General features: G+C 44.4%; 1 protein-coding gene across 1 annotated transcript in view; it reads right to left on the reverse strand.

Moving 5' to 3' along the window:
- Nucleotides 1-1,653: 1,653 nt before the first annotated feature.
- SCN8A (sodium voltage-gated channel alpha subunit 8) overlaps nucleotides 1,654-15,117 on the reverse strand; it is a 128,814-nt gene continuing 115,350 nt past the window's right edge. Inside the window, exons 22-27 of the mRNA XM_025188719.2 lie at nucleotides 13,699-13,983; nucleotides 13,133-13,186; nucleotides 10,255-10,392; nucleotides 7,700-7,804; nucleotides 6,262-6,532; nucleotides 1,654-4,550 (exon numbers count right to left, since the gene is read on the reverse strand). Of these exons, the coding sequence (XP_025044504.2) occupies nucleotides 3,403-4,550; nucleotides 6,262-6,532; nucleotides 7,700-7,804; nucleotides 10,255-10,392; nucleotides 13,133-13,186; nucleotides 13,699-13,983 (2,001 nt within the window). The 3' untranslated portion in view covers nucleotides 1,654-3,402. The remainder of the gene's footprint in view (nucleotides 4,551-6,261; nucleotides 6,533-7,699; nucleotides 7,805-10,254; nucleotides 10,393-13,132; nucleotides 13,187-13,698; nucleotides 13,984-15,117) is intronic.

Raw genomic sequence — 15,117 nt, forward strand, 5'->3', positions numbered from 1 at the left:
GGATTTTACATATGCTGGGGGATAAAGCGGAAGGAAGCCACTTGTTACAGCCTAACTCTTCCGGCAATGCATTTTAATCCAAAAGCAGCCTATTGCTTTATTCGCATAACCTTGAATCTGGAATAAAAATTCCTCATCAAGGATCTTCTTACAACCCTGCCCCACACAAACCCTTACACACACACACCATGTCTGCATTTCTATGCAATGAGATGGTGTATGAAGCTATCCAGACTGCTTTATTTGAGACAAAAACTTCCTTTCCAGCCTCAACCTCACGGTATGAAGGTTCCCAAAGATGCAGACCAATTCTCTCAGCACCAGCGAACTGTGGCTGAGGGAGCTATTTGCTACACAAAAGGAAATGTTTAAAAACAAAACAAAAAAATTAAGTTTTCATGTAAGCAAGAGGATGGACTCTGCTATCCGTGATTAGTTCAGGAAACTGTTGGTTTTATTTTTCAGAAAGACTGATGGCCTTTTTGATCCAATGAGACTGATAGCTTAAGAGTTAAAAAGTGAAAGGGAGAAAGATCGCAGGGAAGTCTTACTTAAAATGACTCCAGTAGCTAAATGAAATTGCCAGCATCAGCGTCAGCAGTAAATGTACCACCCTTTCGGTACAGACTGATAGCCCAACTTAAGAACAATTATGTAGTTTAGCCAAATCTTGCATAGAAATGGTCAGAGAACTTATTGCACATTAGAATAACAAAAACATATTTTGTCATTGTAAAGATAATTTGCGCTAAAGCTTTTTTGAAATCTACTTGTGGGTATAGTGTTGTTTTGGGGGGTAGGGAATGTACATTGGCTGACAACATCTAAAAATCTAAGGAAAATATTTTAAAAATTAAAAATAAACATGGACAATGGCATAAGCCAGAAGCCGTTCTATTTAATTTTTGTATTTACAAAAAGGCATGCCGATAAAATAAACTGATATATTACAGTATTTATAATATTCTCTTAAAAAGTTCAATCACACTTTTCAGCTTTTTTTGTGCTGTTTACAATGTAGCCTGTACATATGTATGTAGTTTTCATCTTAATTATACATCATAGCCTAGTAGTAAGTGGGGTAAATCTAACAGGGTTGAAATGGTCCTTCATTGTGTTCACCAGTACAGAAGAACTCCTCCACTGACATCATAAGGGCTAGACTATGCATTTATACAGTCCAACTTGGCATAGATGGCTGTTGAATTGCTTTTTTAAAATTACACTTGTCATCTGGGTTGTGAGATTATATAATCCAAACTTCCTCCTGTCATCTAACAGTTCTGCTGTCTTATTTTTGCCCTTTTAAAGATACATTTTATTTGGTCTACATTCAGTCATCCTGTTTCTCTTCATTTTACACTACAGATTCAGTGCACTGATATCATAACCCCCGCCCCCTTTCAAAATGTAAAGTGTCAGCAACATGATTACCAGTACACAAGCTGCAGCTGGAAAACAGTCTTGTTTTAGTGCATTGCTACCTCTTCCCCTTGGCAAGATCTATTCCCCAAGGCTGCTTTGAAGAAAATATCACCTGGAGCGGTGATGACAGCTGGCTTATTGATTGAGGAGGACACATACAGAATATTAAATGGTCTCATTTCCTTATGAAGAAACACTAATGTTTGAGCTTTCTTGGTGACATTGCCACAGAATGATTTACCACTCCGTGATGAGAATAACTGAGAAGTAGCTCCATGTCTACCCAAATCTGCAGGACCTTTTAGTTACCACTGTACACCAACATGTGAAATGGAAAGAAAGTGAAGGCACATGACATCAGACACCTGGCCTTCAGCATTCAGCACCGTGCCCCATGTCACATTGCTCTTGTGTTGTCCACTGTAATGTGTTCCACTTTGTTTAAAAACCTCGTGGCTACAGAAGCATGGAAAACCATGCAGCATCAAAGTGCAAGCTGCAAAAAGTAGCAATGTTGGAAGAAGGTAAAGAAGCCTCCAGCGTTTCACAAATCCTACTGGGTTCCAGCCCTTGTTATCACCCCAAGACCGCAACAACTCTGGTGAAAATGGGACACAACTAAACTCTGTGAGTTACATGTCCACCATTTGCGATTGCTTTATACAAGTTCCCAAAATTGCACCTGCAGAGACAATATGCTACTTGCTACATAGCACTGTTATCTCTACACTAAAAAGTGTCTGCTGCAGAATGAATGCTGAATAATAATAAATGTTACAGCATACAAATGAACTTTTATTGACTGGTATTTTTTAAGCTCTAGATTTTGGTTTTGCAGTGCCATTCTTGATTTTTATATTATTCTCCACTCAGATGGGATCTGGAGCAACATTTAGGTTTTTCTTTCTGTATGACTCATTTGTTTAAATGCACAAAAGATGGCTGGATGGAAAGGACAGGTTGTGAGACATACACACGCACACATACACGCTCGCACACACAGATTTAATCTGCTTGTTTTGTTTTTGTTTTTCCTACTGGAGGGTGTATGAAAGAGATTGTTATGAATTCGTAAATACCGGTGAAGGGCATGATTATATTTAAGGTTAGCCTCCAAATACGGTGTGTAGTAGTCAGTGGAGTGCCTCGAACGTATGGCTTAACCAACTGTCGTGGAAGAGTATTGAGTGTCTTGTGGTTTAATGATTCTTCATGCATGATTCCTGGTCACCGCATGCCATCATGCAAATCATTTCTATGCATTGAACAAGCACGATTTTTTTTGACTCAGCCTGAGCAAATTTCCAGGCTGAAGATACCTGATTACCCCATCTCCCAAACCAAGTAAAGCCCATGTAGAAAGTAGTATGCAGATAATAAATATCAAATAAACTATGATAATCAAATGGCATGGGCTAAATGGGTGGCTTTTTGTTTCTTTCTTTTTTTGTGTCTGTTCCATTTTTGTTTTGCTGTTTTTTTTTCTTTTTTGCTGCTTAACTAAATGCAGGAATGCAAATTAGTTTTGCATGAACAAACAAACCCCTTTAACATTGTGACTTCTGGGTTTTCTTTTGATAATCAACAAAATGAGAAAATAAAATCAATTTTGGCTGCTTTGGAAGATATATTAATCCACGCAGCAGGTTTTTTTTTCGTTTTTGTTTTTAGTGTGTGTGTGTGTTTATTTACTTTGTCCCAAGTTGCATTGATTGATGTGGAACATGCAGTAGCCACCTGCCCAAACAATAGAAAATCCCTTTTTTTTCTTTTTAAATGTTCATTTAGAAGGGTCCTTTAAACAAGTAGTGCATCACTGCTTTTAGATGCAACTTTGTCACACAGTAAGCAGACTATGTTTGGTATAAGATCTTCAGGTGTCTCCTTAGCTGTTCCGTACTGATACATTTTGTAAAGTTTGTAAACAATCTTTCTGCTTTCAAATTTTTTAAAATTTGTACAATATTTCTGTTTGTCTCAACACTTGGATTCCTTTAAATCTTTTTGTCTTTTTGCTCGCTCTCGTCTTCTTTCCTCCACCCGCAGCTGTTTCTCCTTTTCAGGTTTAGTTACACTGTCATAGGATGGGAGGGATGCGGTGGATGGGGTGCCTTCTTTTTTCTCCCGGTTTGTTCCTCCGTTTTCAAGCTTAGTAGAGGCAGACTTCCGGCAAATAAAGCCCCGTTTTGCTAGGCGAACCCTGTAAGCCCTCTGGATAACCACTGCCGAGACGTCTTCTTGCTTGCGCCGGAGCGTGGTTGTGATGGGCTCGTAAGACACTTTGGAAGGGTTGGATGCCACAAACCTTTCCTCCATCTGCTGCCTCAGGATGTCCAGCTCCCCACTGTCCCCCAGCACACGTTTGGTGAAGGCAAACAGGATGTCCAGGCAGTGAATCCTGTCCCCGCTTACCATTGGCAAGTCCATGGCAATGAGTTCGATAGTGTTAGGCTTAGGAACACGGAGTGGGTGCTCCAAAGCATCTGCAAAGTCTGCCAGCTTGCAGTACTCAATGAACTGTGTGGCATCAGGGTCAAACTTCTCCCAGATCTCATAGAAGGTTTCAAAGTCGTCCTCACTCAACGGGTCAGCACTCTCCTCCGTGGCCACACTGAAGTTCTCCAGAATGATGGCGATGTACATGTTGACCACGATCAGGAAGGAGATGATGATGTAGCTGACAAAGAAAAAGATCCCCACAGAGGGATTACCACAATCTCCCTTGAAGCTGCTCCCGGGGTGCTCCTTATCTAGGTCACAATCCGGCGGCCGGTTCAGGATAGGCAACAGCAAGCCATCCCAGCCTGCCGAGGTGGTGATCTGGAACAAACAGATCATGCTGTTGCCGAAGGTCTCAAAGTTGAACATATCATCGATGCCGGCCTCATGCTTTACGTAGGCGAAGTTTGACATGCCAAAGATGGAGAAGATAAACATGACCAGGAACAGCAAGAGGCCAATGTTGAACAAGGCAGGCAAGGACATCATTAAGGCAAAAAGCAAGGTGCGGATCCCCTTGGCCCCTTTGATCAGTCGCAGGATGCGGCCAATACGGGCCAGTCGGATGACTCGGAAGAGAGTGGGTGACACAAAATACTTCTCAATGATATCAGCCAGGAACATTCCTAAAGAAGAGGGCAGGGGAAAACGTTATTGATAATGGAAACACCTGCAATCACCGCTGTTTACCAGAAGCAAGCCAGGGAACGCTGGCAGTGCTAGGATAGAAAAACTGGCTCAAACTTCCACGGGGGACCTCTTGTTCGGCGTGCCTCAATTTCTGGGGGCCCCAATTTAGGCAGCTAAGGGCTGAAACTGGCAGCCCTTCTTGGGATTTTAAGGTTCCAAGCCAGGAAGGCATTTGGACTTACATCTCCTTGATCTTAAGGGGCAAGAATTATTAAACTAAATGAAAGAGGTCTGGAGAAGGGGAACCAAGTAGAGTCCACATTGTATTAGCCTGTGGGCCCACATTCCCTTGCAATTTATGAGGCTCCTGGCTTTAGTATTTAAGCTGTCCTTGAAATCAATGGAATGGTGTCAGAAACAAAAGTGTCAGAAACAAAAGCTGACCCTGATTTGGGGCTGCAGGACATTCTCTACGCTTCGAGCCAGCTTATTCCAAAAATAGGGGGGGCTTTCTAACAGGTTGAACACCCATTGTCAAGTGACTCTGGAATAAATGTATGCATCTGCCACTAAAGAAACACAAATCTAAGAACAAAAAGCCCAGTTTCAGCCATTAATTCCAATCCAAACTGGAATCCAGAAGCTGTAAATCCCTCATTGACCGAGGACAAAAACCAAAGAATACTTTGCCGAGAGCAGCGTTTCTTAAGGTATGTTCTGTGGCATACCAGTGTTCCGCGAGGCAGTTGGAGGTGTGCCGCCGCAGAACAGAGTTCAAAATGGCCGCCTTTAAAACGGCAATGCCTGCTCTCCTGATAAAAGGGCAAACTGCTTGGTTTTTTTTTTTGCTTAACAACTTCTTTTCCCGTCCTTTTTTGTTTGTTTGTTTTGCTCAACAACTTTTCCCTGGGGGCTTCTTTTATGGTCAACAACTTTTCTCCCCTTTTTTGTTTTTTTGCTCAACAAAAAAATCTTTGGTAGTCCCCATAAAAAAAAAGATTGTTTAGTGTTCCTCGGTCTTAAACAGTTTAAGAAACACTGGCCTAGAGGTTTCTTAAACTGTTTAAGACCGAGGAACACTAAACAATCTTTTTTTTTATGGGGACTACCAAAGATTTTTTTGTTGAGCAAAAAAACAAAAAAGGGGAGAAAAGTTGTTGACCATAAAAAAGCCCCCAGGGAAAAGTTGTTGAGCAAAACAAACAAACAAAAAAGGACGGGAAAAGAAGTTGTTAAGCAAAAAAAAAACCAAGCAGTTTGCCCTTTTATCAGGAAAGCAGGCCATTGCCCTTTTAAAGACGGCCATTTTGAACTCTGTTCTGCAGTGGCACACCTCCAACTGCCTCGCAGAACACTGGTATGCCACAGAACATACCTTAAGAAACGCTGCTCTCGTTAATGAATGAAGCCTCCAGGGAAGCAGGTTATTTTCCTGTTGGAGATGTGGAAAAGTATCTTACGCAGTAAGTGAGCGGCAGGGCAGAGAAACACCAGAATCTTGACTCCCAATCTTTTGCTTTAACCACTAGATCACGCTCTCCTCCTAGAGCTGGAAATCTTGACTCCTGTGTCTCTCTCTAACTACTGGGCCGCATTCCATGTCACCCCATCGTGCAGACATCTACTTCGAGTGATGGCGGCCTTGACCAACGTGCTTGTCAGGGGAGCCACGGCACCCCACATGCTCCCACGGGCCACTCCACTTACCGATGATGGACAGAATCACGACCACGAAGTCAAAAATGTTCCATCCGATGGTGAAATAATAGTGCCGCAAGGCAAACATCTTCAGCACGCACTCACAGGTGAAGACAATGACGAACACCAGGTTGATCCACCAGAGGATGTCCGACATCTTATCACTCTGTGTGTCCGTCTCCACCATCATGGTTACCATGTTGAAGCAGATGAGCATCATGATGATGATATCAAACGCTTGCTGAGTGACAAAGTCAAAGACGGCTCCCTGGATGCTGTTCTGCATTACAGGAGAGAAGCCACGGATGGGGGGGAGGGGGAAAAACACACAAAGTAAAGTTTTAGCATCCACTGATGCTTGTTTAGCAAACAAGCCTACCAGATTGGGGTGGGGAACTTACGGCCCTGGGGCCAGATGGGGCCCCTGGCTTGCCTAGATCTAGCCCCTAAGGCTCAGGGCTCTCCTTCTATAGCACTGGGGAGCTCGCACTGGCGCTCCAACCCTCAACACCCTACCGCAGGCCTGGAGCACACAACATTTACTAGCCTGGACCCCCATAGGCTCAGGGGTGTGAAAAGAATGTGGGGAGTGTCTTCCTCCTCTGTCAAGGGCCACATCAGAGTTAGATAAAGGGACAACATTTGCCACTGGTCCACCAAACCCAATATCCCTCTTTTGGGGTGTTCTACCCACTATTTTAGTGCCTACAGACTGGAGAGAAAACACTGACTTTGCAACGTGCAATCAGTTACACCCCCAAAGCAGGAAATGTAATTACCAGTCCTACAGGCTGCCAAATCTTATCACCAGCACATCCATGCTCTGTGAGAGCTTGAAGGCCAGTGCTATTAATCCCCATTTAGAGATGGAGAGCAAAGGCACAGAGAGATGAATGTAGTAAAAGGAACAATTGGATGTAGGACTCCTGTATCTCAGGATAACATTGTAACCACTGTACCATCCTTCCTCTCCTTCTCAGAGGCTAAACCTCTCAGGACTGGCTCCAGCTGGCAAATCAAGTAAGATACACAATGGCTTTCTCGGACTATTACACCTGGGCTGTGTCTAGACTGCATCCCTTTTCCGTAAAAATAAGGGATAAGGGATAAGGGATCTTTCGGAAAAGGCTTTATTTTCCGAAAGATCCGTGTCTAGACTGGCGCTTTTTTCCAGCAAAGCTCTGAGCCGGAAAAAAGCGGCAGCCATTTTTATGCAAATGAAGCGGGGGGGATTTAAATCCCCGCTTCATTTGCAATTGCGATGTGTCTAATTTGCATCCCTTTTATGGAAAAGGGATGCGGTCTAGACACAGCCCTGCAGTGTAACCAGTCAGTGTGGAGTCTAGAATGAACCCTGAAAGCAAAAGGTGCTGGTGTAGAGGGCTGAGCCCTGTTGAAAATCAGCCCCACCTCTGTTCCTTTCACTCCAATTAAATCACAAACTCACCAGAGGCCGGGGAATAGGTTTCTGAGGTTTCTTTGAGCCCAGTTTTTTCATGGCATTGTAGTACTTCTTTTGCTCTTCTGTCATGAAGATATCCTGACCTCCAAAGTAAAACGGGAGAAAAAAGAAAGCTGGTTATAATCAATCCATGCACATTCAGGGAAAGGGATCACAGTACAGGCTCAGCTGCCAGGCTATGTGCCAGGGGGAAACTGGGGGTACGTATTTTTAGATAGAAAAAATTTGTAGCAGAACAAATTTGTAGCAGAACCCAAAATTATTGAGGTTGTGCTGCAAGTTACCCTGCTTGCAGATCATCTGCAAACACAGATTGGTGGCTGCTTCAACTGTGGAACTTCCTCACTTCAGGCTTGGAGCAAAAGAAAAAAGAGGCAGGGAAGCCTTCTGGCATGTCCCAGCTGTATTCTCTAAGGCTACGTCTACACAGCTTCCCTCTTCCGCAAAAGCCTATGCAAATGAACCGCAGATTAGCATATCGTCGTGCTTCATTTGCATACGTAATTAGGAGCCGTTTTTGTGCAAGAGATGTTCTTCCTGAAAAAATGAAGAAGAACAGCTCTTATGCAAAAACCTCTTGTGCAAGATGGATAGAAAGATGGGCCCAGCGGGTAGTGATCAACGGCTCGATGTCAGGATGGCAGTCGGTTTCTAGCGGAGTGCCCCAAGGTTCGGTTCTAGGACCGATTTTGATCAATATCTTTATTAATGACCTGGATGAGGGGATGGATTGCACCCTCAGCAAGTTTGCAGATGACACTAAGCTAGGGGGAGAGGTAGATATGCTTGAGGGCAGAGATAGGGTCCAGAAGGACATAGAATATATTTTGTTCTGTTTTGTTCAACACTGGTGAGACCTAATCTGGAGAGCTGTGCCCAGTTTGGGGCACTGCATTTGAAGAAAGGCTGAAAAAATGGGATGTTCAAATGTTGTTATAAAGAGGACAGTTTACCAATTTCGAAATAAGCCCTCTGCTATTTCGAATTAATTTCGAAATAAGGGAATGGCTGTGTAGACACTAGGGGTATGTCTACATTGCCACCCTAGTTGCAACTAGGGTGGCTAATGTAGGCATTCGAACTTGCAAATGAAGCCCGGGATTTAAATATCCCAGGCTTTATTTGCATGTTCCAGGGCGCCGCCATTTTTAAATGCCCCGTAGTTCAAACTCCCTGCCCGCAGCTACACACGGCATGGACTAGGTAATTCGAATTAGGAGCTTTAACTAGAGTGGCAGTGTATACATACCCTAGGAAAGTTGTTTCGAAATGACTGCTGTTATTTCAAAATAACTTTGCTATGTAGACATACCTTTTGTGATCGATCCACTATAACCCACCACATCCTTTCCTGCAGCACTGTTGCCTAGCCAGTTATTTTCCATTCTGTATTTGTGCATTTGATTTTTCTCTCCTAAGTGTAGTACTTTGCACTTGGTTGGAACAGAAGGGCTGAAATAAAGACATGGTGGGTACATCTACATTTGCATCCCTAGTTCGGACAAGGGATGCAAATGTAGGTGACCGAAATTGCTAATGAAGCGGAGATTTAAATATCCCACGCTTCATTAGCAAGATCTCGCCCGGCACGCTAGTCTGAATCACAGCTGATTCGAACCAGGAAGTGCGCTCCGGGACACGGTAGTTCGAACCAAAGCCCTTGGTTCGAACTAACGTTACTCCTCGTTTTTTGGTTCAAATCAGCTGTGATTCCGACTAGCGCGCCGGGTGAGATCTTGCTAATGAAGCCTGGGATATTTAAATCCTCGCTTCATTAGCAATTTTGGTCGCCTACATTTGCATCCCTAGTCCCAACTAGGGAGCAAATGTAGACGTACCCGATGAGAACAAATAACCATGGATAAGAAGCAAGGTGTGTTTAGGGGGCCAGTACAACTTTTCTGAACCTCACTAAAGTCTGGCCAAAAATTAAACTGCTTCTTTTTTACTGCAACGTCTTTTGTCCCGTCTTCTATAAACAGGGATTGAGAGCAAGTCGATAAGGGTTATTAAAAGTCACAAACAGGCTACAATACTAAGTTCTGAGACAGAGGTGGAGACCCTTTCTTGGGTCGGGAGCCACTGACCCACAGAAAAATCTGTCAGGGGCTGCCCACAAGTGAAAAGCAAAAAGAAGAAAAACCCCTTACTGACATGGCCCCTGACTGAGAAGCAGAAAAACTCTCCCCACATTCCCCTCGCACACCAGAGCCTACGGAGGCCCGGGTTGGTAGATTTTGTATGCTCCAACCCTGCAGTGGGGCGACGGCAGGGAGAGGGCCTGGCACCAGCGTGTGCTCCCCAATGCTGGGGAAGGAGACCTAAGCCTTAGGGGCCAGATCCAGGTAAGCCAGGGGTCACATCAGGCTCCTGGGCCTTAGGTTCCCCACCCCTGTTTCTAGAATTGAAGTACAACACCGGAAACACTGAGTGAAGTTCTAGGGTTGAATTATGCAGGAGTATCCTGGCCTTAAAATCCATGATTTATCCTGCCAACAGACCAAACCTGCCTCTTTAACCAATAAAAAAAGTGGACCTATCTTTTTCTTTTGTTGATTGAAGTTATCAATGATGACACCAATAAACAAGTTCAGGGTGAAAAAGGAGCCAAAGATGATGAAGATTACAAAGTAGATATACATATAGATGTTGTCCTCGTACTTGGGTTGCTCTTCTTGCTGAATGAGGGGATGGGGAGAGAAACAGACATTGCAAAGACAGTATAAAGTATTGGTACAAAGAGCTGCTGTCTTACTTCAAGTGCCTGTGTTAGCCTTGGAAGGTGGCATGTGGCTCTTCTGGGACTTTTCTACCTTTCTCTTTTTTTCCATGTTAATTTTGTGCTGGTAAAAGGTCCCTGCCTGGCAGCATGTGCTCCCTGCAGAGCTCCTATCAGCACCGCTCAAGGACCTACAGTCAAATCTTTGCCCTTCTGGTTGCAACAAGCTGCCAACTTGAATAGTGAGAAGCAGGAACCAGACCCAGTCCCACCCAAAATCTTTTTCACATAGGGGCCATCAAATAGCAATCAGAGAGGATGAGTTTACGATCACAACCAATCTGGGCCAGATTTAAGCTGGTAACCTAGAGGAGAAAGTATCTGTAAATCTTTTACCAAGCTAGCACCTTCACCACACAGGTTATATAACTGTAGTCCTGGAGTCCTCTTTTTTCCATATTTCTCCCTAGGGCTTTGGAGCAACCAAGAAAATGCCATCAGAGAACCCATCCATGGTTATGCACCGAAGCAAGTATCTCCTGAGACAGGACTCTGAGGGAAGGGCTAGTCACAGCTCTGAGTCAGTTACGCATTTCACTAGGGAGCCTCAGTATCTTTCTTGATTTACGGAGCTTCTAGAGACCCAGGAAAGAATGCTGGCCAAGTGGAGAACATTTCAATGTTAATACACAAACTTCTTCGATGAACCTAATTACCAACCTTCAAACCATTAGCAAAGCTAAAAAGCCTAATTTTTGGAAGTGTGGTAGATTCACAGTTCCCGTCAACTTCAACTAGAGTTTGACGAGCTCAGCCCTTCTGTAAAATCAGGCCCACAAAATATACAGTGATTTGCAAATCAGAGAGGGACTGTAAAGTCAGTGTGGGAACTGATCTCTTGCATTTAAAAATAGTAAGCACTTCCAATAAGGAAACAGTGAAAACAAAAACTTTTTAACTATTCTTCTTTCCCACCCACATTCATTCTGTTTGCTTTCTTGTCTTTCATCCAGCATGGAACAGTGACCTCACTGTCGTCATTTTTTCCTTGTTCTTTTTAAAGTCAGTTTCATTTTCTGGCTCTATGGACAACACATTTGGGAGTTCCCTCGCTGACTGAAACAAAAGGTTTTTACTTGAAACTAAGAAAAAATGAATGTTGGTGTTTACTCTACTGTGGCACCGTGCAAGTACATCCTGGGTGCCACGCAGCTGGGCTGTGTCTAGACTGGCCAGTTTTTCTGGAAAATCAGACGCTTTTCCGGAAAAACTTGCCAGCTGTCTACACTGGCTGCTTGAATTTCCGCAAAAGCACTGACTTCCTACTGTAATAAATCAGTGCTTCTTGCGGAAATACTATGCTGCTCCCGTTCAGGCAAAAGTTCCTTTTGTGCAAAGCTTTTGTGCAAAAGGGCCAGTGTAGACAGCTCAGATTTGTTTTCCACAAAAAATCCCCAATTGCAAAAATGGCGATCAGGGCTTTTTTGCAGAAAAGCACGTCTAGATTGGCACGGACGCTTTTCCGCAAAAAGTGCTTTTGCGGAAAAGCGTCTGTGCCAATCTAGACGCTCTGTTCCGAAAATGCTTTTAACGGAAAACTTATCCGTTAAAAGCATTTCCGGAAAATCATGCCAATCTAGACGCAGCCCTGGAGTATACCTGTAAGCCTGGGCTGGGTAGAAGTGCATTGCAACTCTACAGCTAATATTCCTGCCATGGGATGGAATAGGGCCAAGGTGTGGCCAAAGGATCTGTGGAGGGGCAGCTTTATGCCCTTCCTTCCCAAGGTGCTCCCCCACTCTGTGGCCAATAATGAAATAAACATTCCCTTGCCCTCCTTCTCTGCTGGCATTCTCCTGCCGTGATTGTGCTCTTTAGGTTCTGCATTACAGAGGTTCTCAACCTTTTTCTGTCTGAGTTCGCCCAAACATGCTATAAAAATCCATGGCCTACCTGAGCCACAAAAACTGGTTTTCTACATATAAAAGCCAGGCTCAGTCCCGAGCCCCTCGCCACAGGAGGCCCCATGACACTAAGGTGCCCATCAGCTTCAGCTCAGGGTGGCAAGACTTGGGGTCTCAAACTTCAGCACATGGTGTAGTGCTTTGATTTCTGCCCTGGGCCCCCACAAGTCTAATGCTGGCCCTGCTTGATGGACCCCTCCTGAAACCTGCTCCAGGCCCCCTAGGGAGCCCCAGACCTCTGGTTGAGAATCACTGCGGTGCAACATTCATTAATGAACACCAATGCTGTGACTGCAGGAAATGCAACCTAGTGATCACAACAGCAAATAGGGTGTATCTAGACTACTTGGCTCCGTCAACGGAGCCATGTAGATTAGGCAGGGCGGCAAAGGGAAATGAAGTGGCAATTTAAATAATCGCCGCTTCATTTAAATCAAAATGGCCGCCACGCTGTGCCGATCAGCTGATTGTCTGCACAGCGCGGCAGTCTAGACAAGGATCTGCCGACCCCGGAACCCTTCATCAGCAGGTCCTTTATGCCTCGTGAAACGAGGCTTACAGGATCTGCCGACGAAGGGTGCTGGGGTCAGCAGATTCCTGTCTAGACTGCCGCGCTGTGCAGACAATCAGCTGATCAGCACAGCGCAGCGGCCATTTTGATTTAAACAATACTAAACACAACTTAAGAATAAGAGTGGGAGTTCGGAGGAGGGGTCGGCAGGGATCATATTTTACCTTTCTGGAATCTACTGCTGCATACATGATGTCCATCCAGCCCTTGAAAGTAGCCTAGTGAAGAAAAGCACACGTTCTTTTAGAGGCAAGTAATTTGAAATAAGTCACATAGCTTAGCTGTGTGGTACACAATCGCATGAGGAGAAGTCACTGTCTTGCTTTCTCTTCATCATTTATCTGTGGCAGGTCTGGTTTTATAGGCCTCATTCCCATGAAGCAGAGAGCTTCAGAAACTTTTTTCAAGACGTTTTATTGCTGCCTCATTAAATTCAGGCTTGGGTGGGATCCTAAAAATTGCATTAAGTGGTGCAATTTTTTTTTTAAAATAGACTGGATAGAGCTCTCTGGGAATACAGGGCTAGAGCACCCCAGCCAGGGCCAGAGCATCCCAGCCAGGGCCAAATGTGCAGGTTATGCCAAAGCAAGGCTCAATGGCCGGACCCCATACAAACGGAAATCAACTGGAGTGTTGCATTAGGAGCACAAGAGGAAAGAGCCCAGTGACTGAGAGGGTGAGAAGGCCTAACATCTACTGTGGGTTGGGAGGTGGGGAAGGCAAAACTTACAATTTGGAGAAGAGCCAGGTATCCTGCCCCAACATTGTCAAAGTTAATTTTCACATTCTTCCATCGGATCTCAGTGGAGTTGGGCGGCATCAACGCTTCACAATCGGTCCTGTTGTTCACTATCTCTATTTCAAAGCGTTCCTCGGAGGTCTCGTTAAAGCAGTAATGGTATTTCCCAGCAAACAGGTTAACCCCCATAATGCTGAAAATCAGCCAGAAGATAAGGCAGACCAACAACACATTCATAATGGAAGGGATAGCGCCAACCAGGGCGTTGACAACCACCTGCGTTGGAAGGGTGGGAGAAGGTTTTAGTATAAAACAGAAGACAGTAGGCAGCAAGCATCAATACAGCTGTTTTTCGGGGGGAATAGGAGGCGAGGCCACTGACAGGTCTGTGGCTTTTAGTTTAGACTAGAGTTTGCAGTGAACTTATTTCAAGTGGCTAAAAATTCTGTTTAGAAGCCCACTGGATACTGGGTTAGATGGACCATTGGTCTGACCCAGTGTGGCCGTTCTTACGTTCATCTGTTGAGATCCTGTTTATTTTAAAAACAGGGCAAGTTCTTTTCGGATCTGCTGATTTTGGCTTTGGTTTGCCTGCGGGTTTGTGTTTGTGTATGCATGAGTCCCAGAATTACTTACAAATAAATTTTGGTTGCCAAAGGGAAAAAACAATGTTACTGAGAGAGGCTGGGCTCAAACTCTCTTCACGATAACCAATAGGTGTTTGCCTGACTAACTGTTCAAAGCCAGTTCCAAGGAGAACACTGCTTGTGGATTTAGAGGAATTTCTCAGCCAGTGGCCTTTATGGCCATTCCCCACTTTAAAACAAGGCTGTGGTCACTTACGGGCCCGCTTCTTGCTCCCGCTGAGGTCAGTGGGGAATCTTGAGCCACTGACTTCAATGGGAGCAGGATCGAGCCCTAAAATTGCTCTCTTACGACTACGCCATGAGTCTGTGTCAACATCAAAATCATATTTGTGACTAAGCAAGGCCAACCATGTTGTCTCAGGCAAATAGCTGAGCATGCAGGATTGCAGGCTCAAGAAGAAAGAAAAGCCATATTCCCTTCTCCACGCAGCAGCAAAGAAGACAGGAAATGGTGAGCTATTTGGTCATAGCTCATCTCTCATTTGAGTCTTTCACGAATTTGGAGTGGTGTTTCCCTAAGCCCTCTCCTGACTGACACACAGCAGAATCCAAGCTCTCGTGCTTTTAACATAGGCTGGCCAGTGGGCTATTAAATATTTCATCAAAATTCTCCTATTTTGGGTTCCTTTAGTAAATTAAAATTTTAAACTGTTTCACCCCTGATGTCTGGTGTCAAAAGAGGAACACTAATCCAAGCCCTAGCTAAACACACTGGTTTCAGGCATTCTGTAAGTCAGGGTATAAGCAATAAACATATGGTAAT

Source organism: Pelodiscus sinensis, chromosome 19 (genome assembly GCF_049634645.1).
Source record: "Pelodiscus sinensis isolate JC-2024 chromosome 19, ASM4963464v1, whole genome shotgun sequence".
Classification (NCBI taxonomy): Eukaryota; Metazoa; Chordata; order Testudines; family Trionychidae; genus Pelodiscus; species Pelodiscus sinensis.